The 25844-nt window shown below is 36.5% G+C and overlaps 1 protein-coding gene across 6 annotated transcripts in view; it reads left to right on the top strand.

Moving 5' to 3' along the window:
* The first annotated feature begins 1042 nt into the window (after positions 1–1042).
* LOC127174903 (protein quaking) overlaps positions 1043–25844 on the top strand; it is a 125296-nt gene continuing 100494 nt past the window's right edge. For 5 of the 6 annotated variants that reach the window (XR_007828924.1, XM_051125568.1, XM_051125566.1 and 2 more), the window contains exon 1: positions 1043–1774. Coding sequence is in view for 4 of the 6 variants with exons in the window: in XM_051125568.1 (XP_050981525.1) it covers positions 1633–1774 (142 nt within the window). In the remaining 2 variants the exon portion in view is untranslated. Of the gene's footprint in view, positions 1775–3387; positions 3594–25844 lie in introns of those variants that run through there. The other variant, XM_051125569.1, reaches the window with a different exon arrangement.

Below are 25844 nucleotides of genomic sequence, written 5' to 3'. Positions count from 1 at the left end.
TTTTAATATTGGACCCATGTGACCAATACACACTCAGGTTCACAAACACCTCAAGACAATGGGGAAAGAGCTTTCGTTCTCAATAAAAGCAGCAAGAGGTGGAATTTAAAGGATAGTTAGTTTCGCTTTTTTTAATGATTATACAAAACTAGCACACTTTTCTTTCATGAAACCCTAAAGGAGATATTTGGTAGAATGTCTGGGCTGCTCTTTATGACAAAAAATGAAAGTGTAACAAAACTAATCCAGCTGCTTTAGTCTGTTTCTTATACAAACCTAAATGCACGGCTTTATAGGATTATACAGCAGCACATATGGACATATTTGTGACCCTGGACCACAAAACCAGTCTTAAGCAGCACGGCTATATCTGTAGCAATAGCCAAAAAATGCATTGTGGGTCAAAATGATTTTCTTTTATGCCAAAAATCATTAGGATATTACGTAAACATCATGTTCCTTAAAGATATTTTGTAAATTTCCTACCTTAAATATATCAAAACTTAATTTTTGATTAGTAATATGCATTGCTAAGAACTTAATTTGGACAACTTTAAAGGCGATTTTCTCAATATTTAGATTTTTTTGCACCCTTAGTTTCCAGATTTTCAAACAGATGTATCTCAGCCAAATATTGGCAAAACATTACCTATCCTAACAAACCATATCTTTTCGGAACGACATTACTGGGAGTCATTGAAAACACTTTGAAAACATATACATTGTGATAACTGATAACCGCGGTTAGCGCGGAGGACAAGCGTTTTGGAGAATGAAGACATTCACGTTCACTTGCCGTTTGCACGCACTAGGGGGGAAGAAGCATTTCTATGCAATAGTTAATGTGAAGTCATTCATCACAATACGCCAGATGCATATCTTACAGACATGCTTCAGAAACGAGTCGCGTTTAAAATGGGCTAATTGTTTTTCATATGTACAGTCTCTTTCTCTCTCTCTCTCTCTCGCGTTCTCTCTCTCCCTCTCTCTCTCTCTCTCCTCCCACAGTCTGATCTCTGCTGCTGGGACTCAGTGTGATCATGTGACGGGCTCGGAAGCGCAAGAAGAGCTGGTCGGTAACGGAGGACCGAATGCCAATCTCATTGAGAAAGCGCCTTTATTGCGCGTAAGAGACGGGAGGGACAGACGTTTCTAGTGCTGTACACATACACAGACAGACAAGACACAGGAAGCTCTGGGGCAGTCGGGGAAAGGGTGCATTTTCACCGCCTCAAGAGGAAGTTAAGGACAAATCTCTCGCTAAAATAAATCTTAAAAGGGGCACTGGGCACGCGGGAGTCGCCTTTGCGAGTAACTTAACTGGGATTTATCGGGAATTGTTTCTGAACGGAGACCTGGCTTCCCTCTCCGCACGTTTATATTTCATTTTGTTCATTTAATTTCATTTCATCAGCTGCCCTAAACAACTGTCATCCCCAGAACTGCCGTAGCCTATTGCAGCAAGCGGATTGTGCGTAAAGACAGAGACAGCAGCCTTTTCCGCGGACGAGTCAGGCACTTGCCTTCTTCACTTGCGTTTTTGTACTCTATTTATTATTTATAGTCAAGCCTTTATTTATTTCGAGACTTTTTCCGTCTATTTTGGGACGTCGGTGGTGATTTCTGTGGAATATGGTGGGGGAAATGGAAACGAAAGAGAAGCCGAAGCCGACCCCAGATTATCTGATGCAGCTCATGAACGATAAGAAACTGATGAGCAGTCTGCCCAACTTCTGCGGGATCTTCAACCACCTCGAACGGCTTCTCGACGAAGGTAATGTTGATGGAATGACACGCGTCCGTCAAATCTCACCGAACCGGGATGGAAACGGCGCACGGGTCGTTCGCGCTCAAGGGAAACAATTGATAACAACAATTTATGGCGTCTGTTGCCTTTTTGTGTCAGCTCGTCATGTCTGTTTTGCCAGACACACGACTTATACAACCTTTTAGTTCTGCTTTAATAGCTGCTTAAGTTTGCGCTCGCCTTCGGTAGCCGCTACTTCTCTAACGCAAGGGGATACCTGTGGCTTGCGAAATGATTTTACAGTGATTCTTTTGGTTACTAATGGATACCTCGTTAGAAAAGTACCTTTTTGATACGTTCGTGTGAATAAGACCAAAATTCAGTAGGTTATTTTTACATCTACATATTAGTATTGAAGAAACAGTTGTTTAGGAGACTTTCTCTGAGACAAAAATAAAACTCATGAGTGCAATTTCTCTCATTTAAACTCTAAATGAACCAATCTACGCAAGAGATTTACCACAAGAGTCGATGTATAGCTGATATAACCCATTCCATCGGTTCGACTGGCCTAAAAGAGAAAGCTGACCATAGCTTACGAGTGAACTGTTGTGTAAATTGTATTGGACTAATGATAACAACTAAAATGTAGTGAGCCAGCTTGCACAAGCAAGAGAAACTTACTGTCACGCCTACAGATCCTCTTCTGGACCTTTGCTATTTAAACAGTAGGCGCAAGACCTGTTGTTTACCAAAATAACCCAACATTATGTCCCAGTATGTGTAAGCCAGTAGTTAAGAATGTTAAAAACAACCTAACCTGCGTGTAAAACAGGAGGTACAACAATAAAAAAAACGTTTTTCGCTATATTTTAGCAAAATACGCCATTCGCGTAGCTTAGTTTGTCAAAGGAGTCTTTTAATTACTACAGTGTATGCGCCATGATGTGGTTTAGTTGTTATCCTAGAGCAGTCGACCACTTAGTATGTGGTTTAGGGTGAGAATTACGTGTACTGTGGCACCAGGGGGCTCCTGACTAATTCTTTACAGAAACCTCTTGTACCATATCCTGCTGTCAACTTTATAAAGTTGTTAAAGTGGTTTATGTATTTACACAAGCGGTGCTCTTGTTCTCATTCAGACTGTTTTATAAATGTTTTATAGAGAGACTTTGGCCTTTATTGCAAATTAAAATTGCTGTTAAATGGATGATTAAAACCATTTTTTTAATCTATCTATCTATCTTGACCCCTGCCAGAGGGCCCCGTCTTGCCACCCTTGTGAGTTCCTTTTATTTCTAAATGTAGAGGCCGTTCTGTCACCGTAGACTGATTTTCATTGTTCTTTTGTTTTGTAATGTTCTTGCCTATTAAACACATGCATTTTCATTTCTTTTGCTTTATGGAATTTCCCTGCCAACTGAAAATCTATTAAAGAAAAAAAAGCTGTTGTCAAACAAAGCAAATGCAATTTCAGATCATGATGTGCTTGTAATAATTTAGAACCTCTTGAGCAAACCTGAGTTTTAAATTACGTTTACAAAACTCCATCATTACACACATTACTCTGCATTACGGACTCATTACTCATCATTACGTTCTCATTTACAGTGTGAGGGAGAGGGAGTCGTTATATTTTTGACATCTTTGATCGCTACCACCCTCCCTTGCGCAAGTTAGGAAGGTTGGTAGGCTTATAATGGCTCACACACGCAGTTCCAAATAACTGTTTTCCGCTGGTGAATCATCTGCGCCCAGTATGCCATTCCAGTGTGGATAGAGTCCCTTGGCATCAGCAGTTAAATACCCGGGGATCGGATTCATCTGCAGATCACAGCGGAATGACGTAAGCCTAATAACTCCTCTGTGATGTCATTTTTAAAATGTCACTTTCATTTTTAGACTTCTAATAAAATAAATTCTCATTTATCAGTTTAGACAATAAAATAAACACATCAAAAAGTGCTTTTTACACACTATCCTGTTAAACTTGCTTTTTGGACATCATCATACGTCCCTCGGGTGGGCCCGCGGCCTGGCTTTACACTCTTCGCTTTGTGAATTGCAGCAGTTTCACGGTCGCTTTCTTGTTTATTTCTTGTCACTCACATTTACAGCCTTTTCCCTCCGGTCGAAACTAGCTTTCCTCTCCGGACAAAGCCGGTGATGCTCGCCTGTGACATTAGCCATGTAATCAGGACGATGTGGCTGATCTTACCTGCCAACATGAAGAACATTCTTGCTAAGTATGACTCACGTCATGAGTCTTCACACCTTTTTATACCGAGAGCTGGTGAGAATCTGGCATAGAGATGTGTCATGCTGTTTAATGCAATCTTTTTGAGTAATATGCCAGTTAGAGTAGTTTCCTCCACCACACATTATGGGTTTGTCACAGTCTAGCTTGTGCAAATCTGAATTAATAACGCTGTCAGGCGAGCATGCACTCCATCAGACTGAGACAGCGAGTTAGTCCTGCGCTCATGAGAGTGAACTGAGCAGTCGGTTTCACTTCCACTATTGAACCATTGCAGAACTGATCCCTGATCCCTGACCTCTGATAAACAGGACACACTGCTCAGATCTGCATGTTAGGAGCGTGTGCAAATGCATGCAGGCATACCTCCGTTTTGAAAACTAATTGCTAGTGGTCATGATCTTTGGTGATTATGATTCACTGAATCCATGGAGAATTGACCGTCCTGTTGTCGTGCTACAGTACTGCAACTCACAGGCCGCATGCTTCAACATATATATTCTTTTGTAATCCCAGAAGCATTGTTGCTACAGTGGCACCATCACCAAAGTAACGCTAAATCATCGGCTTTTGCCGAGCTCAGCTCTATTCTGTCCTAGAACGATGAGGAGAACGTAAATTATGGTCTACTGCTCATGCCGGACCATATATGAAACTCTTTCCTGCGCGGCTGTGTGAGAATGAAAATGGAGAAATGAATTGAAAGTGTTGAAAATCTGTGGCATCATCGATAATCGAGGCAAGCGATAGCTCAGAAGCGCTCAGTAGCTGTGTGAGATCGCATGTGTGATATTCCCCGTGGGGTGTTGTAATATCCAACAAATCTGGCTCTGTTTGGATGAGAGTGTGTGAATGTGTGCGTTTGTGTCGGCTTGCATCCATCTCATAATGTGCATTCATTTTACACTCTCGTTTGTAATATCGCATAATCGGATGCAAGCAGTAGCTTGGGAGCACTTTGGATTTTAGGCAATTGCTGTCATTATTACTATGAGAGCGCTGTTAATTTTTGTAAATTACTTTAGATTACTGTAATCTACTGAAACCAGATATCTAGACAAACTGTTATATTCTCTCATAAATGACTGTAGTGTTATTATCATTTTCTCTTGAGCATTTGGGATGGTGCTCGTTTAGTGGTTACAGAGGCTGGTTATATTATCAGTTTCTAAAGGTCATAAGTTCACATTTAATCAGAGGGCACTGTATACTGACACAGTGTCTGGGATCCTCTATTGTTATTGTGCTCTGGAGCACTTCACTTAACCCTGGGTTGCTCCAAGGGGACTGTCCTTGTAGCTGGTACTCGCTTTGGATGAGAAAGCTGTTTGAAATGGCAGATAACATTGTAATACTAGAGCTACATTTAGCTGAATTTATTACATTATTTACAGTTAATCAATATTTGTGACCCTGGACCACGAAACCAGTCATAAGGGTCAATTTTACGAAATTGAGATTTATACATAATTTGAAAGTTGAATAAATAAGCTTTCCACTGATGCATGGTTTGTTAGGATAGGACAATATTTGGTCAAGATACAACAATTTGAATATATGGAATCTGAGGGTCAAATATTGAGAAAATCGCCTTAAAAGTTGCCCAAATACAGTTCTTAATAATGAATATTACTAATCAAAAATTAAGTTTTAAAATATATACAGTAGCAATTTTACAAAATATTTTCATGGAACATGATCTTTACTTAATTTCCTAATGATTTTTGGCATAAAAGAAAAATCAATAATTTTGACCCATACAATGTATTTTTGGCTATTGCTACAAATATACCCCAGTGGCTTAAGACTGGTTTTGTGGTCCAGGGTCACATTTCTTGAAGGAAAAAAAAAAACTAAAAAAATGTAACTTTGAGTTTGCATTTCTTTAGTAATAGGAAAATTCCTTAAAGAGATAGTTCACCCAAAAATGAAAATTCTGACATGTTGTTCCTCATGTTGTTCCAAATCTGCAAGACTTTCGTTCATCTTCGGAACACGAAATAAGATATTTTTGATGAAATTCAAAAGCTTTTACCCAACTAAAATGCTTTATGGCCGAAAAAGGTAGTAAGGACATTATTAAAATAGTCCATGTGACATCAGTGGTTCAACCTTATTGATATGAAGCTACGAGAATACTTTTTGTGCTTTTAAAAAACAAAAATAATGACTGTATTCAACAATTTCTTAGCTTGGAATGACATGAGGGTATGTAATTAATGACAGAATTTTATTTTTGGGTGAACTTTCCCTTTAAAATATAGAATTGTATGCAGGTCATAGGGGCATGATTAATTGTGTTTTTTATTAAAAAAAAATAATTATTAAAAAAATTGCCATCCACCACCCCAATTTTTTGTTTTGTGTTAAATATTATTTTTTTTATAACCTGAGTAATCCAAGGGGGGTTTAGAGCTTGTGCTAAAGACAAACGTATACTTAATGTAAAATGTGAACTTGTGAACTATACATTTTGAGCAATTTTCCTGTTTTATGGAAGCCTGTTTCCGCCACTTAATAAAACATTTAAGTAGTAATTGCGACTTTTTATCTCAAAATTTTGACTTTTTTCTCGCAATTGCGAGTTTACATAATATAAACTCAAAATGACAAGTTATAGAGTCAGAATAGCAGGATATAAACTTGCAGTTGTGAGAAATGAAGCCTTATAAATAAACAAAGTATTAATAATGTTTAAATATTGAAACTTCTGAATTTAGTTTTTTATTAAAAAAGAAATTGCGACTTTTTATCTCAAAATTTTGACTTTTTTTCTCGCAATTGCGATTATACATCACGTAATTCTGACTTTTTTTTCTCAAAATTGCGTGATATAAACTCACAATTGCACATTATAGAGTCAGAATATTGGGATATAAACTTGCAATTGTAAGAAATAAAGCCTTAAAAAATCAGAACCGTGAGTTTATATCTCAATTCTGAGAAAAAAAAAAAGTCAGAATTGTGCAATAAAAAGATGCAATTACCCTTTATTATTTTTTATTCAGTTATAGAAATGGGTTTCCATACCATTTGCTCACAATAGTGTTTCTATGACTTTCCAAAGGAGGGAAAAAATATATACTTAATGTAAAATGTGAATTTGTGCACTACACATTTTGAGCAATATCCCCATTTTATGGAAGCCTGTTTCCACCACTGAAAAAAAAAATTAAATCAAGTAACTGTGACTTTTTATCTCACAAATTAAATTTTTTTTCTCACAGTTGCGAGTTCACATCTTACAATTCTGACATTTTTTCTCCAAATGGTGAGATATAAACTCACAGTTGTGAGTTATAAAGTCAGAATTGCGATATATAAACTCAACATTGCAACTTATAAAGTCAGAATAGCGGGATATAAACTTGCAATTGTGAGAAATAAAGAAATAATGCCTTATAAATAAATAAAAAGTATAAATAAAGGTTATATCTCAGAAATTCTGATTTTTTTCTCACATTTGCGAGTTTATATCACACAATACTGACTTTGTACTGACTCGCAACTGCAAGTTTATATTATGTAATTCAGAGAAAAAAGTCTGAATTGTGAGATAAAAAGTCGCAATTACCTTTTTTTAAAAAAAAAAAAAAAAGTGTTTCCAAAGGAGGGAAAAATGTGGAGAGATTAATTAAAGTGATCAGAAGAAAGATATCAAATTTGCCATCACTCCCGCTTTTAGAAACACACACAGTAGTGTTAGCTACGTTTCTGAAAAATGAATGAATACCAAGGTAAAATAACCCAAAGTACAGTTTTGTGGATGTACGTTATTTAGAAAAAAAAAAATAGTGAATTTAGTGGATCTACAATGTTAATAACTGTGGAAACGCTTCATCACAGTTTGTGAAAAGGATCCATTGGCCAAACCCACAGTCTAAAACCACAATTCCTCCTGTAACAAGCACAAGTGTTTTTGATACACATTATTTGAAGCCCCTTGCCATAGTCAGTGTTGTGGAGAGCCGTTTCTCCTCGCTCTGAAGGGTACTGTGGCCTTTAGATACGAGACGTGCGACCGGCCCTGGCATGTCACCTGTGAGCGATGCATTTGCGTGAAGCAGACGTGATGCTCACAGGCTGATGCACAGACCAAGCGTAAACCCCTGCCCCCGTTAGTGCAGATGAATGCTCTCAATGGGCAACAGGAGCAGTCAGCCATGCTAGGCCATGCACTCGGCTCTGTAATAAAGGTGATGAATTTAATCAGGGGAGCAGCCGCTGCCATCAGTACAAGGCCCATAAGGCAAAGTTGTGCTGCTGACACCCATAGAGAATGGAGTTAGTTACTGTTTATATAGAGACGGTAATAGAAACAGAGATGTATGTGGGCCCGTAAGGCACTGTAATGCTCAGTGGTCATTCATGGTTTGTACACCAAATTGTTCTTTTATGGTGTCGTAAAAGGTTTCTAAATAATCGACTGCTGCAATTTAGTAACTGGAACTACTTAATATTTAGTATTCAAAGCACTGTGCGATGTTCGAACACTCTGCATTAAATTCAAGATATTCTTAGTTGTAGGTTGTCGAGCCGCACACGGCACGGCAATGGACCACCCACAGACACTGACAGTCTGATGCATATTGCACACAAAAATGGCAAGGGCTGGCTGGAATCTGATTGGCTGGCACTGTGCAACTTCCGGGAGTCTGGGTGCAAAAGTCTGCCTGGAAACGAAATGTTTTTACAAGGTACAGAGTGCTTTTGTGAAAGAGCTAATTACCTGATTTAACAAAAGTTTACAGTTTAGTGGCATCAAATCTTTGAAAGATATTCAGATTTTTTTGTTTGGAGGATTTTAATAGCAAATATACAGTACTATATGTCCACAAACATACATTTTTTGTTATTATTTTTAATAATATAAAATTATTATTTTTATTATTATTTCTAATTTTTCTGACTGGCACAACCATTTAAAAGTTTTTTTTTTGGAATACTTTATTTAGCAAGGATGTTTTAAATTGATCAAAAGTGACAGTAAAGACATTTATAATATTACAAAAGATTTTTAAAAATTAATTATTAAAATAAATAAAAGTTCTTTTGAACTTTTTATTTATCAAAGGATCCTAAAAAAATGGATCTGTTTCCACAAAAATATTAAGCACCACAATTGTTTTAAATACTGACAATAACGTGAGCAAATCAGCATTTTTAAAATGAAGGATCATGTGACACTAAAGACTGGATAATGATGCTTAAATTCAGCTTTGCATTACAGGAATAAATTACATTTAAAAATATATTCAAATACAAAAAGGATTATTTTCAAAAATATTAAAACGTCTTATACCAAACCCCAAATTATAGTTTTTCACGTTCTCTAAAACACTAAACCCCATTCTCTAAACCAAATTCTCAATAGCCTAAATCAATTTGACAAATAAATCACTCTTTCTGCAAAACCTTAAACAGGTTTAGGCAGTTTAGACACTGTTTGCAGATGTCATGCAGTCTTTTTGCAAAACTCTAAACACATTCTCGCTCACTAAGACACAGTTTGCTCTATGATGAACTTGTGACGCAAAACCCTAAACACAAGAAAGCAAAAGTTAAGCACAACTGCAACACGGCTGTCATCGTTTACTCACAATAATTCAAAATTCTTCACACTTGTTTCTAAATTTTTAAATATACAAAATATGAGCCAGTTCAAAGTGTAAAGAAGGAAGAGGTACATCTGTCAATCTGAGAGGTACAGAAGAGCATTAATATGAGTGTGAATATATATGATATGATATGATATGATATATATATATATATATATATTTTAAAATATACTTTACAGTATATAGTAATTATTTAGCAGTAAAAAAAAGAAACATAAACATACACAAACTCGAAAGAAATCACACCAAAGTTTGTTGAATATACCAAAAAAAGGGGGGGAAAAGATATATATATATACTCATACATATGTGTGTGTATTTTTCCTTTTGATTTTTGATTTTTTTTTGTATATTCACCAAACTTAGGTGTGATTTCTTTTGAGTGTGTGTATGTTTGTTGAGTGTGTGTATGTTTATGTATCTTTTTTATTGCTAAATAATTACTATATACAGTAAACATTTTTTTTGTAACTACATGCACTGTACACTCCATTTTTTGGTGTAGTGTCTAATGAATGATTTGTAGTGTATAGTATTGACTAATATGTGTATGATTTGAAAGCTTTGTTTGATTTTGAGTACAGGTGAAATGGTTTTGAAGCAATTGTTTGATTTTGCCAGAAGAGTCAGGGGTTCTGTGAATTTAGCTTGAACATTTGATTTGTGTTTAAGGTTTTGAGAAAATGAGTGATGGTTGCAAAAAATGTGTTCTGATCATTTCCTGGTGACCAAGCTGAGCCGAAACTGCTGTGCATTTGATTGTTGTTGTTGTTTTTAGCCTCAACACAAAACTGACTGTGATTCATGCCATTCAAAACGACTTTCGCTGAGTGGCTGCAAACTGACTTTATACAGATAGTCAAAAGACAATATTTCTTTCTATTGGAGAAGCTTTGGTAAAAAGAAAAAAAAATGTTGTCAGTAAGTCAACAAGATGATTCCAATCTTTTCCTACATATCAGGAGCTTGTTCAGCAAAACGTGGAAGCCTCATTGACAAATACGATCCTATCACACATGTAGTTAGCCAGGGAAACGGGACTCGTACATAACAACTGGTTTATCACTACCCAAACAGGACAAACATGCTAAGAGTGGCCATTAATCTTACACAAATTCACATGAAAAAAAATCAAATGTGCTGATAATCACACTCTGAGGACCCATTTTAATGACTTTGCCTTCTAAAACTTCAATACAAGGCGGTTTACTTTCAGGAAAAGCCCTTTTCATGAAAGCTCCTTAAAGATCCCATGAGGACTGGAGAAGCGCATGCTCCACTGGCAATTAGTCTAAGTGACCACATTCATCACCTAATTGGAGCAATTAATTAATCCTGAGGAGTTTTACAGGGGTCAGAGTCAATTTACCCAGAATTATCTTCTTTAGGACTCTGTCTTTAGTTGTAAAGTAGTTGTCCTTTCCGGGAGACTTTACAATCCCTCTCACTTTGTGGCATTAGAGGAGTAGGAAATGAGCTGTGTACTCATTAGAGACAGAGAAAGACAGGTGACTTACAACACCAGAAGCATCTCAATGCAGCTCAGGGACTTTGGATTCTACGCATATCAATATCACATCGATGGCCTCTGCGTCTACATTGTGCATGTTTACCTTTTGAGTACTGGTTTGTGAGTTTGCAGCCGGCTGCAGGCAGATTCCTGAGGTGAGTTTCACTTCAGCTTCCATTCTGAGACCTGAACCAAGTTTGAGTTTAGGTCTTTGCATTGCTATACACTGTGATATTTTGAGAAGCGCTGCAAGCAAGAGGTGATTGTGCATACGACAGACTAATACAGTTACAGATTAATAAGGTTGGCATTAGATCATAGGTCATGCTATTTCAGGTAAGCATGCCTTCCTTAAATCTTCTGTGCATCATCATTTCCTGTCACAAGATGACTTTGAAGAGCCATTAGAGCAGAAGTAAAGAACACACACAGAGAGACTGTCATCTGACAGTACTTGATGTACCAGAGCACAGGGGTCACGGGGTCATCGTGTCACAAAGTCACGTGTCCCAGTTCTCCTCGCTCAAGAGCAGCGCCGGTTCATTTCAAGGAGAAATCAATCACATGGCAAACCCCCCTTCCATTTCTGCTTCCATCAGTTACTCTATATATCATTGGGGATTATTATGGCCGGCTTCCTGTGATGCCGTCATTATTAGTGAATACATCAGCGTTGAGCTTTATAATGCATTCACATCCCTCATTTTAAAAGCACTCTGTGTAATTGAAACTGTTTCTCACAGACTGCTGACTAAGTCTCCAGCCCGCCACGGGCTCGCCGGGAGACTGGGTGAGAGGAGAATGTGAATAGAATCTACCTACTCGGACAGAGTCGTATTGATTTCAAAGTAAGAGGGTGAATGAAAAGGCAACATCTGAGCTCGTTTATGTCAATAGATTTTGGTCTCCTGTCGTTCCTTATCCTTGCCCGTTGCCTCTGAGAGCGAAATCCTATAACCTGAAATAATTCATATTCCATCGAGATGGTGCCTGAGATCTAACGTGTTAATCAAAAAGTATTTTTTCGGGTTATTTAACTTTTACCTGTATTTAAATGCAGTGTTTGTTGCTATTAGGAGTTGCTGTGAATGTGGACTGCATGCCAGGCCAGTTACTGTTGTTGATTTATTCTGAAGGGGTGTTTACACATTTTCAAACAAAAACAGAAAACTTGTAATGTGTTTTGGCCATTCGTTAAAATGACAACAGCATTTTAAGAGCCTGAAAAAATGCAAACACGGGTTTCAAAGTGCAAGTTTTTAAAAACAATACCATTATTGTCTCTACAAAAATATGAATTTGTGTAAATGGTGATGTCGTCTGCATGGATATTACATGTTCCGTCTCTAGGCATAATGTGCATATGTGCGCAGGTGCAGGTGTTTCTTTACAAAGTGATATTGCCAACTATTGGCCTGGCATGAATACTACAGTGTTTTTGGTTGCTTTTGTGGACCTGTGGATCATTTTGACAACGTTGTTGCCAGTATGTAAAACTTGAAGGAAGAACTTTTGCATTTTTAGTGCAATCATTGTCATGTCATACAATAGCTATGTTTCCATCACCCTGTTTTTATGTGCATTTTGAATTATCGCATCAGAAACGAGTGATGGAAACGCCACATTTCGATTAAAAATCCCTTAATTTGCAAAGAAGTTTTTATGCTCGCTTGCGGTGGTTTTTGACTTGTGCGAAAAAGGGTTAATGCGAATATTGGGAGATGGAAATGCATTTGTCGAATAAATTCCTCCATAAGCATTCAAAAAGTCCAATCTCGTTCCATAGCATCTGAAATGTTGTTATGGTCATTTTGAAATGCCTGAGCAAAGTCTGTCGTCAAAGTACTGCCTCCCGGAACTGTCTTACACGACTGCGTTCCCAAACAGCAGGCATCCACCTCCGAAAGAAGTTATCACATTTGTTGTGTTTCGTCTGCTCGCTCTGAGGTGCAAGTCATTTCTTATATATGAAAATTACTATATTCAGTGGCTTCTTCTATTTTTCTTAGTAATATATAGTGTCAGTTTATCAAGAAAGTGATGATTTTGTTCTCTTTGACTTGTTGGATGGAAACGGTGCTTATTTGCAAATGTTTTATGCGATATTCCAATTTTTATGCATAAGTTAAATTCACAACTTTGAATTTGAACACACCTGTGCTATATTAGTATTATTGATATGCTATTTTAATTTTATTAATATTTTGAATATGTTTCTATATTTATTTTTATATTTTATTTTATATTTATATTATTTTTTATTTAATCAGTAGTATTTGTGCCTATTTTGTTTGTATATGTTTATATTCTGTAGTTTTATTATTTTGTTTGTCTCAGTTTTATTTATTTCAGTACAAGTGTAAAATGAGAAATTTTTAATGTTTAAGGTTAGTGTTTATTTCAAGTAACAACATTTCAATGGTTTTAGTTGTTAAGTATCCTAGCACTTCTGCACAATTTTCTTAAAATTAACCTTTTTTCCTAAGCTTTTCTACATTTATTTTTAAACAGGTACTGATTTTTAAAGTCAGCTTTCCTCAGATTCACAGGATGTCCTAACCACATCAAACTATCTGTCAATATGATCCATTAATATCTGGTAACCACAAACAGTCGCAGTACTTTTTGTCTTCATGTTGAACATGATATTGATTGTTTTATCATGTAAAACCAAGCAAACTTTTTTTGTAAAAGTTTTTTTTTTTCATAACGTATGCATGTGTTATCTAGCTCCATAGCTCAAGTATCAGTTGGTTTATTATTTGTTATTGAATTTTTTGTTGCTTATAAACCGTGTAAGTATTTTTGGAGGCATCAGCCAGGCTGCTCCCTCAATATCAGCACTGAAAATCCATCCTGGGGTGTGTTTCCTGTACAACAACATAACTTACTGGTAAACTACCATAGTACAATGCATTGTTGTGGAAACGGAAAACAGTTGCATCTCCGTTGTTTGAACCTCGTTAGTTCAACAATATAGGGTCGTTGTTAACATCACACGCATGTGGTGGAGTAATAACTTCTGCTAATTAACTGATTAGAGATCTCTGAGATGCTGCTGTGTCCAACATGTGACCTGATTTGACTATATTTGATATTTGATTTATCACAGGTTCCCTTTTTGCGTCATACTCTTGCTACTGTAAAAAAGAACGTGGGTAAAACTTCCAGTGAGGCGGCGGACGTAGTATACCAGTGGTATTTTGTATGCTAATTAGCAAAGAGGCTAAGTGTTTTTTGGACCATTGTTTACTTTGTAAAGTTGCACACCTTTATGAGAGATGTCATTACAGTTCTTAGGGATGACATATGCTGTTCGAATTTGTGTTCCCACATCGTTAGCAAGTTCTGATCGCTAAATCTTTAATGGATGTCAAATAGTGAAATGACATTTGAACCGAGACATCAGAGCTTGTGTTAAAGGGCATGCCAGATGAAGCCTCGATTCAAGGCTTGTTAACGTAGAAATCAATTTCGTAGAAGCCTCACTTTCTGTCCAATCATGTGTGCAATTCACTTTGCGTGTCGTAATGTTCGACCCCCATATCTTACTTGGCCAGTACACTTTTATTGGGTCTTATTCAATAATTACATTTTTAAATAATTTTTAAATAAAAAAAATTATTTCAGGAAAGTTAAATTTTTGCCATACGCAATATATGTGTACACTATTCTTCTATTACATCATATTGATATTCGTACTGGCATTTAATGGCACTGTTTAATGGGTAAATTAATTCAGAAATTAAGTAAGAAATTCAACAAACAAACACTAACATGGTTATGCTTTTATTTGTGCACATAACGTGAGTCGATCTATAGAAATTGTGGTAAATGTTTCTTCCGACGGAGCTTCACAGGGTTTTGGCTGCTTTATTTTTTACTAACCACCAGATTGCGCTGTTTTCGACACTCTTGAAGCTTTGAATCTTTTCCCAAAACAGTCAGAGGAAAGTCTCAGTGTTTCACGAGGCTTTATTGGCCCGTCACTCCTGTCAACTGTTGAATGAATAAGTGTCACATCCCGCTTGTTTACTTTGAACCGGAAGACGCTCTCATGGGGTGTAGGAAACTTGTGGATATAGATTAAAATATATGTATTTAGATTGTACTGCATGTTAGCTTGCTTAGTGTGCCCATGAGCATAATTTATTTAAGTCATATGTCTTATTAACAAGAAACTATGCTTCTGACCACAGGTCAAGAGCTGGACGTTTGTGGCGCTGTTTGCGAATGTTCGTTTGAACTATGGTTTCGGGAAACGCACAGAATCATTGAACTATGTTGGTAATGATGGAACTTGCGACCACAGCTGGCTAACAATGCTTTTGGGAAAAGTACCCATGGTCGTTCAGCAGTTGATATTTTTCTAAATGCCTAAATACCAGTAAAAGTATCCAGTTATGTCTTTTTCCACCGAGTACCATGTCAGCATGTTGCTCAGTCCTCTGCTGTTCCTGTCATTGGGCTATTTTTTTCAGTCTGCTCCAGATTCAAAGTTAACGCTTGGTCAGATTTGAGGATTGTTGCTGCTTGGGTAGCAAAAGGAGATTGATGTGTTTACCTTTCGTCAGCAGCACAAAGTTCAAGGTACGAGAGAGATATTTAATTGAATCTAGCCTCTTCTGAATGATTTTCAAATGTTCTGGGCTAGGGCCCAAGCAGATGCCTTTTAAAGGACACGGAGGGACCATCTAAAGTGCCATCCATTAGACTCTTCTGTTTAATATAGATAAAGAGCAATTCAGGCCATCTGAGAAATGATCGATTCCCTTACCTACTTAGCGTGATTTATCTCATACCCTTTGCACACCAAATGTGCATTTTAATTCTTTGTTAAAGGCTAATGGCTCTCGCAGGTTTTTATATAATGTCAGTTCGCAGCCAAAAATTTCCCTTTTAATAGCGTCGTCACACTAAAGCCATAACCACCCTTGATTTGTTAGATCTGGGCTTGCTCATGTACACCATAGATTTACAGTTTCAACGTAATGCGTTTTGTCATGCTTCTGTAGGATTTTAATCGTATTTCACACCGAAAACGCAGTATGGATCTGACTTTTAGTAAAGGGTAAGATGTTGATGATAAAAAGTCATGTTTTCAGCATAAATGTGACCTTCCGTTCCAAGAGCATGTGATGTGTGTGGCTGTTCATTCTCTTAAATTAACCTATTAACTCCTTACCGTCTCATCCCGTGACAGCGCAACACAATTAAGCGACAGCCAATCAGAGAGGCCGGAGCGGAGAGGGGATTTGCATGGTTCTGTGTTTTACTTCATTTGCTAACTGATATATGAACAACGCTGAGACTGTGTACCTGTCATCTGATGTCCCTGTGCTGTATGGAGTACCTTGTCTGTCTCGGAAAAGACAACCGCAGTCACCAGCCTTGTTCTCATCTCAGTGCCTGAATGTTTTGAGTTCTTCACACAAATTGAATGTCTCAGTTGCACAGAAAGATTCTGATTTTTTGACAGCTAGACTCACACTTCCTTTTTACAGTCCTTTAAGTAATCCATATTAATTCAGTGATGCCTTGATTAAGATGCAATGCTCCAATTTGCTCTATTTCTTGTTCGGAGTGTTTAGTTAATTGTTTAGTGGAAACTTGAGGTGTTGAGTTAGTTGTGTAATGGAATTTTGAGTTAGTTGTGTAGTGAAGTTTTGAGTTAGTTGTGTAATGGAGTTATGAGGTATTGCTGAAGGACTGAGTTAGTTTTGAGTTAATTGTGTAGTGAAGTTTTGAGGCATTGTTAAAGGGTTGAGTCCGCTGTTTTATGGAGTTTTTTAGGCGTTATCAGAAGGTTGAGTTAGTTGTGTAATGGAGTTTTGAGGTAATAGTTTAGTGAGGTTTTGAGGCTTTGTTGAAGGGTTAGGTTAGTTGTGTAATGGTTTTAAGTTTTAAGTCCTTTTTAAAAGTTGAGTTAGTTGTGTAGTATAACTTATAAGGTGTTATTGAAGGGTTGAGTTAGCTGTGTAATGGAGTTTCAAGTTAGTAGTGTAGTGGAGATTTGAGGCATTGTCGAAGGGTTGAGTTAGTTGTTGTATCATGATGTTATGAGTTAGTTGTATAATTGTTACGGAGTGAGGGAGGTGCGAAGCGGGCGGATCCATCTGCATAACTTTATTAGGACGCAGCAAAGACATGGTCAGATGTAGGCAGGGTCGAACAATGGCGAACGTAATCCAAGGGGCTAGGCAATAGGGGAATCCGATACACATGCAAGAGTTCATACGAGAAGCAAACAGAGTCCAAAACGCAAGGCAAAGGGTGAAATCCACGACAGGCGAAAAGTCCAGGGCAGGCTGAAGGCAGACAAGGCGATATAACAAGGCGAGGATACAAGACTCGAATGACTAGAAACAGGAATAAGGCTAAACTAGAAAACACGAATGAACTAGACTCTGGATAAACAAAGTGGCTCCGTACAGTTGCTAACACAACAAGAGTGCTAAACGCAATACAATAATCGGCAAATAGTGAGAGGAAGTCCAAGGCTTATATAGAGTCTCTGATTGGATGCAGGTGATAAGCGCAATGGGTGATGGGGAACGTAGACCGGGGTGTGGTACAACAGTCTGTGTAATGTGAATGTCAAAGCGACCTCTGGTGGCGAGCGGACTGGTGTTCAGGACCAGATTTGTGACAGTAATGGAGTTTTGAGTTAGTTGTGTAGTAGACATTGGAGGCATTTTTAGGCATTGTGGAAGGGTTGGGTTAGTTATGTATTGGAATTTTGAGTTAGTTGTGTAGTGGAGTTTTAAGGCGTTATCAAAAGGTTGAGTTAGTTGTATGATGGTGTTAGTTGAGTTTTGAGTTAGTAGCGTAGTAGAGATTTGAGGCATTGTTGGAGGGTTGAGTTAATTGTGTAATAATAGAGGACTGAGTTAGTTGTGTAATGGAGTTTTGAGTTAGTAATGTAGTGGAGATTTGAGGCATTGTCGGAAGGTTGAGTCAGTTGCATAATGGAGTTTTAAATTCATTCTGTAGTGGAGTTTTGAGGCTTTTTGTCAAAGGGTTGAGTAAGTTGTCTAATGGAGTTTTTGTGCCTTATTAAAAGGCTGAGTTAGTTGTGTACTAGAGCTTTGAGGCATTTTTGAAGGATTGAGTTAGTTATTTAGTTTGGTTTTGTGAAATTTTGAGGACGAAGTGATTTCCCAAAACATTTATACTGCGTGCTGAAATTTGCTCTTTTTCATTGTTATCATTAAAATTTCTAAAAAAGATCCCTTGCTTCACTCTCTCATTTCACGTGGCGTCCTTTACCCCTAGACAGGGCGTAACACTATGTAAGAGATGATATAGTTGTATAGTAAATTTACATTATGCATTTGACATTGCTAGCACAATGCTCTATTGTTTGAGCTACAGAGTTTTGGGATGTTATTGAAGTTTTGAGTTAGATGTGTAGTAGAATTTGAGATATTTTAAAGCGCTGAGTTAGTTATTGAACCGTTGAAGGGCTCAGTCTGTGTAGAGAGTCTTGGCTTATTGTTGAAAGGCTGAGATCATTATTTACAAAAGTTTTGATGTGTTGTTGAACAGCTGAGTTAGTTGTGCAGCGGGATTTTGAGGGATAATATAAAGGCTTGGTTAGTTGTACAGCATGATTTTTGCAGCGAGTTATTAGGATTTGGTCGTTCTGAGAAAGCCCGGAGGCATGTGGCGTGTGTTTGTGTGACAGAGTAGCCCATATGCTGGCCTCAGTATGGAGCCCAGCAGAATCTCCATCCTGCTGCATATTAGCTTAGTAGCACTCACCGCTAAGAACCATCATTTCCTCTGTGTCAGCACCTCCTGAGGCAGCACACACATACACACAAATACTCTCTCCTTTATAAATGTGCCTAAACAGCACACACACACATACACACCGGAGTTGCCCCGAGGCCTTTTCTGGCTGATGGGATAAACCCCTTCCCCCCTACGTTTATTTAAATGGCACCAGTAGCGTTCTGAAAAGGAAGGTGCTGCCTTGCACTTTTAAATAGGGCAGAAATCATTACATACAACAGAGCGAGTAGACAGATCTAGGTTTTTTTAACACACAAGGGCATTTACACAAGGGACAAAAGCACAGAAATATATGAACATGCAAATTCATTATGGAGTATCCACTTACTGTGAACTCCTGCAACGAGACGCTGCTACAGTCTGGATTTTATTAGGTTTGAGTTTTGCTGTGCAGTGCATTCTAAAGTACTGGATAAGATATTTGTCTAAACACTGACATTGTCTGATCTTGCGCATATTTCTGAATGTCTAGTTTATTATTTTTATAGTAAAACTTCCTTAAAAGTTACAGCGTGCAGAAGGTACTGACTAACAGAAATGACCTGTATGCCTTTGCATGTGAAGTAGTCTTTGCAATGAGTGTGTTCTCTGCATAAGAGAGCCGGTGTGTGTTCAGACGCTCTGGCGCACTGGTGTCTGCTCTTTCCACAGCACACTGAGCTAATTGAAGTGGGTCTGTGCCAGAGCCGGTGATGCGCAGACCGTATCCCCCTCCTTTCTTTTCATGGCGGGGCTTTGCGCCACTGAAGCATCCCCAGCTTGTACCATTGCATTCTGGGGGACTTTTTCCCTCGAGGCACAGGTGGCCGCTGTCGCTGTCCATTGATGCGGTGGTGCGGGAGGACACAAAGTGTTGCGTCAGTGCATTCGTTGCTTTTCCAGTCTCACACACACTTAACCACAAAAGTGTGAGTGTTAGGGTAGAGAGGAAGCCCACAACTTTCCTCCTGACATCCAACATGTTGGTTAACCTTGATTGGCAACAATCTGTATTTGCTGGAATGTGTTGTTGTGTGGGACTGAGTTAGCAGTTCTCCAACTGTTAACTTGCTGACTCACTTTTTATTTACGGCATCATGATAAGATTCTTGGAAAGATACTCCAAAGATCTTTCAGAGTGCGAATTGGGACGTCAGTGGTCGACCTAGCCTCATTGGAAATGCATGATAACTGGCCGCAATTCTAGAAAACCTGAAATCCGCTGGTCTAAGTATAATTTGGTGCACTTTTGGTGCACTTTTTTTTATTAATGTCATGAAAAGAAAATACTGTGTTGGTTGTATCGCATTTCATCTTAGTTTTAAAGTGGAATGTCCACTGAGTGGTTCATTCTTTATCACGTTTAGAAATAATATACTGTACTAACTGCACTAAACTCTACAATAAACCTATAGTACTAACAAAAGCAAACTTTAGATAAAAGCATGCAGCCATGCCATTTTTGCTTGCTTATGCAAATCTTCAAGCTCTTTTGAGCTCGTGTTTGTGCTGTACCAGGTGAGCTAACTTTGTTTACTTCATCAGAAAAGCCATACATGTGGAGTTATTTGTTGCAAGTGTGAACAATCATTTGTGAAAAGGAATAAAAGTTGTGCTCATTTCAGCTGGAAACACCAGTGAATTGTATGTATAGGTGTGTTTTTTGAGTTTTTCAGAGTCGCGTATTTACAATGAGCCTGAGTTGTTAGTGGTAGTGTATACACTCTGATTAAGGTGTTTTGTATTTTTTGTTTTTCAAACCTTGCTCATGGCGCTATAAAATCAGTTTTATTTTTTTTAAATAAAACATACTTATTGTTATGCATTTTTTAATTTCATTTTTTAAGTTTTGCTTTTGTCATCATCATCATCGTCATCATTATTATTCTTATTATTTTTTTAAATATATTTTTCTTTAGCTTTACTATTTCAGTTTAGTCATTTTAGTGCTTAGACTTGCTTTAGTTTCCAAGGTTATATATATGTAAGATTTGTTTCCATATATTTGTCTATATAGTTTTTCATGCAATTTCAGAACATTCAGCTTTTTAATAAATCTGTGTACAGTGTAACATAGTGTTAAAATAATATACAAATGTTTTTATTTTTTAAAAGTGTTATTATGTTAGGTTTTGCTTCTGTCATCATTATTATTAATATTATTTTATATTTTTCTTTAGCTTTATTATTTACGTTTTAGTCATTTTAGTGCTTAGACTTGCTTTAGTGCTTTTAGTGCTTTTTTTATGTAATGTAATTTCAGAATTTCTGCATTTTAACAAATTTGAGTACAGTGTGACATAGTATTAAAAATAATTTTAATATATTTTTAATATGATTTTTTTTCCGGTCTTAATTTTTTTTTGCCAGTTTTAAATTTGTAATGGTTAAAAAATATAATTCAAAAAGCATATCTAATTAATTGAAATCATGAAACTTCCAGAATTTAACATCAATTTATTTAAAGTTTAACAAAAAATACATTTTTAAGGCCATATAAAATACCCAAATCCCGCCCCCCCAAATTTCATTAATTTTCTGGATTCAATTTTAATTGGTATCAATTTTAATTGGTTTCATTAACTTGTAATAATCAAAAACATCTCTAAGTGATTGATTTTATAAAAAAAATGTTTAGTATAATTGTATTATATAGTGTATATAGTAAATAAATTCTGGTAAATATTGCTTAAAGAATAATGTTTTAATACTAATTTTATTAGTAGTAGTACCAGTACAATCATTACTAAGTAATGTTTCTGTCACAATATCTTCAAGTTAATCCAGACTTTTATTTTGGGTTAAGGGTTTCTGTGAAGACCTTTAAGTTTCTGTTTGCATATGATATGATAAAACTTTTTTCTCAAAGGAAATGGTAAAACACTCATGAAGTGACACTCAGTGCACTTTTAGAGATTTTATGTGTTCATGTACTCATGTTTTAGCTGAAAACTCAATTTTTATGACTGAAACCAGTATGCAAGTTAGTTGCATTCATCCTCTTTCAGTCGCTCATGTCTTATCCTAGCCATCCAGCTCAGCTGTCTCATTCTCTGGAGGAATCCGGAAGATTCTGTTCAACTTGTCTTGCTGTTTGTGTCTCATCCACACCAGCGGGCATGTGTTCTCTTTTCATCCGAGCACTGGCATGTATGTGTGTGTGTGTGTGTGTTTGTGCGCGGAAGCAGCAGGTTTTTTGGAGGGCCGGGCAGTATTATCATTCCGAGGAGAGCGCAGGCCCAGATGGCATCTCAGTTTGAGAGCGCGCCCTCTTTCTCCCTCCTCTCTGCCACCTTCGCACGCGATGCAGTCGCCTCTGACAGAGCCGCGTAATTACAAACACAGAAGGATGTCATCTACCCCGGCTCTCTCTGTCTTTCAGGATGTTCTCATCGCTCTGTCTTTTCGCTCTCTCCTTTCTTCATGCTCTGGAAAGTGTGTCAGTAAAAGCATGCTTTGCTCATGTCTGTGGCTGGGTCAGATGTAGCTTTTATTCTCTGTGCCTTCTCTGTAATATCACTGTCTTTCTGTGCTATCATGCTGCTCATTTTTTCTTTGCTGTTACATGATACCCACAGCCACCTCTAAGACCACCTTCAACAATAGCCAATTACTCTTACTGCTGAGTGTGCGTCTTTGCAACAATGGAGTATCACAGTTTCCCTTTGTGTCATTGGTTGCTCTGGAGACTTAATGGAAATCTCATTAAAGCTTCATTTAAAGGTGATGTGTGTCATTTCTATGTCACTAGCACCACAAAATTGAAACATAACAACTCTTTTCCAACAGGTTTCATGAACAATCCCCTATCTGGAAATAGATAGGTCGTCCTAAAATTGCTTACAACTAAATGAGACTTTGGTGAAGTGTTTAGTTTAATTATTACAATTTTAAATATAATTCTTTTAAATACATATATTTGAATATTAAGTTAATTAAATTAAACATTATTAAGTTAAACATTTGTATTTAATTTATTTTATGCACGGTAAACATACCGAGCTATAACATAAACGTAAATATCATAACATAATTTGATAAGAAATGTTTGGACATAATGTCATTTCAGAATTTCTGTATTTGAACAAACCTGAGTACAGTGGGACAGTGTTAAAATCATTTTAATGTATTTTTAGTATGCATTTTTTATTTCTTTTTTATTAGTTTTGTTAAGTTTTGCTTTTGTAATCTTTATTATCCTCATAATCATCATCATCATCATCATCATTATTATTCTTATTTACTTTTTTCAATTTTTTCAGTATTTTTTTTATTTTAGTTTTAGGATTTTAATGCTTAGACTTGTTTCTGTTAGTTTCCAAGGTAATATATAATATATAAAGATTTGTGAGTTTTTCAAAAAAAGCCAAAAAAAAAAAAGCCAAAAAAAACAAAACAAAACATTAAAATACATGTACATTATTTTAACACTATATCACACTGTACTGAAATTTGTTATGCAGAAGTTCTATATATATATATATATATATATATATATAAATATATATATATATATATATATATATATAAAATATATATATATATATATATATATATATATATATATAAATATATGTGTGTGTGTGTGTGTGTATATATATATGTGTGTGTATGTATGTAATTTCAGAACTTCTGCATTTTTTAAAAGTTGTATTAATTTTGTTATGTTAGGTTTTGCTTTTGTCATAAATACCATCAACATTATTATTATTATTTAGCTTTACTAAAATTATTTAAATGTGTTAAAAATGATGATTATTATTATTATTTTAAATATTTTAATTTAGCTTTATTATTTCAGTTTTTATTAATTTTAGTGCTTAGACGTGTATCTGTTTTTCATCCAACATTTCTTATTTCAGCTTCATTTCAATCCACAAAAATATTATTTTTAATAATTTTAGTTTCAGTTAACAGTAACGGCACTGATTATCTGTTTGTCTAATTAATTGTAAACAGAGATAGTGTTCAGGAAACTTGTAACGAAAACATATTTTTATCTAACATTAACCGTGCATAAATTACACTTGACTTTTGTGCAAAAGTCTCTATTTTCTCTCAATTTAGCTTGCCTTTGAGATTGTGTTTGTGCAGATATGTCCCTCTTCTAATGTCTCTTCTGTTTCTCTCTCTCTTTCCATTCACCACATGCGACTCTCCATGCAGCGAGAGTCTGTGATGTCGTACCGTATCCATCTGTTCGGATGAAGGCCTTGCCACAGGCACTGCCACCTATAGCGCTTTGTGATGTCACCACGCGGCTATCATTTGAGCTGAAGCTGTCATCTGGTCGGACCCTGTAATTTACCAGCTGTTTGATTAATATTAAGAAAGCCCGGGTGTCAGCGATCTGTCAGCGGTGATGTTGACGAGGCCAGCGGAGGTGCGCGGCTGCAGCTGCCGGTGTTTGCGGTGTGAAATTCTCTGATTGAGCGGAGCTGTGATTACGATTGGAGATGGCTGCCCAGATAGACTTAAGTGGTTGTTGAGGGTCATTCGCTTTCAGGCTGGGCTAATAGTTTGCAATGCCGCTGAAAGGCGAATGTGATTGTGGGAGATCTGGAAGGCAGATTGTGTTGTACTGACGGAGAGGATGGATCGTGCGTATTGACTGGGAATCGCAGGGATGCATATGAGTGTCCTTTTCTTTTCTAGAGGCTTAAATAGGGAATCAAGTGCAATTTTGCAGACCTGCTGAAAAGACTCACATGAGTTGATATCATCATATGTTTTAAATTAGTTTTGAATGCTGCAGGGCCCCTGAAAATTACCATTAGGTTTTTACTGATATGCATTTCCCAATTCGATTAAGTTTGAATTCATAAGAGATTCATTTTACAGTAAAATACAGTAATGATGTAAAATAGATTTACATTTTTAAATAACTGTTTTCTATTTGAATATATTTTAAAATGTAAATTTTTCATGTGATGCAAATTTAAATTTTTAGCATTGTTACTCCAGACTTCAGTGTCACATGATCCTTTACAATAAATCCATTCTGTTCTTAAAGACTTTTGATGAATAGAAAGTTCAAAAGAACAGTGTTTATTTAAAATAGAACTATTGTGCAAAATTATAAATGTCTTTACTGTCACTTTTGATCAATTTAATTCATCCTTGCTGGATAAAGTTTTCATTTCTTCAAATAAAAGTATTCATTCATTCATTTTGTAATATATAAAAATCAGGTATCCAAAAACTGTACTCAAGTTAAAATACACTTACTTATATAATAACTCAAGTAAAAGTAATAATCTTAATTGTTACTTGAGTAAAAGTAACAAAGTATATGTAGATATATAAAAGTATATAAAAAGACATATAAAATCAGTTTTTTCATTAGAAATGTACTTAAGTTAAAGTTAATTTAAAGGTGAAGTGTGTCACCAGCGTCACGAAATTGAAAAATAATGACTGTTTTCCAACAGGTTTCCTGAACACTCCCTCATCTGACGTTAGTGAGACAAAATTAATCTTAATAGTTACTTGAGTAAGAGTAAGAAAGTATACTGTGACATATAAAAGTAAAAAAAGTTCTTTTCATTTAAGTTAAAGGAGAAGTTCACTTCCAGAGCAAAAATGTACAGATAATGTACTCATCCAAGACATTTATGCCTTTCTTTCTTCAGTCATGAAGAAATTTTGTTTTTTGAGGAAAACTTTTCAGGAATAATCTGCATATAGTGGACTTCAATGGTTTCCGTGAGTTTGAAAGTCCAAAATGCAGTTTAAATGCAGATTCAAAGTGCTCTAAACGATCCCAGCCGAGGAATAAGGATAAAAATAAAAATGTATATACTTTTTAACCTCAAATGCTCGTCTTGTCTGGCTCTGCAATACGCATGCGTACTCTGTGTAATCCAGGTCAGTACTGTTAGGGTATGTCGAAAAATGTTCCTGTCATCCCATCTGATTTACTCCTCCAACTTGAAA

Source organism: Labeo rohita, chromosome 13 (assembly GCF_022985175.1).
Source record: "Labeo rohita strain BAU-BD-2019 chromosome 13, IGBB_LRoh.1.0, whole genome shotgun sequence".
In the NCBI taxonomy this organism is placed as follows: Eukaryota; Metazoa; Chordata; class Actinopteri; order Cypriniformes; family Cyprinidae; genus Labeo; species Labeo rohita.
Note: the sequence above shows the minus strand (reverse complement) of the source record. Positions and strands in the feature narration are given on the sequence as shown.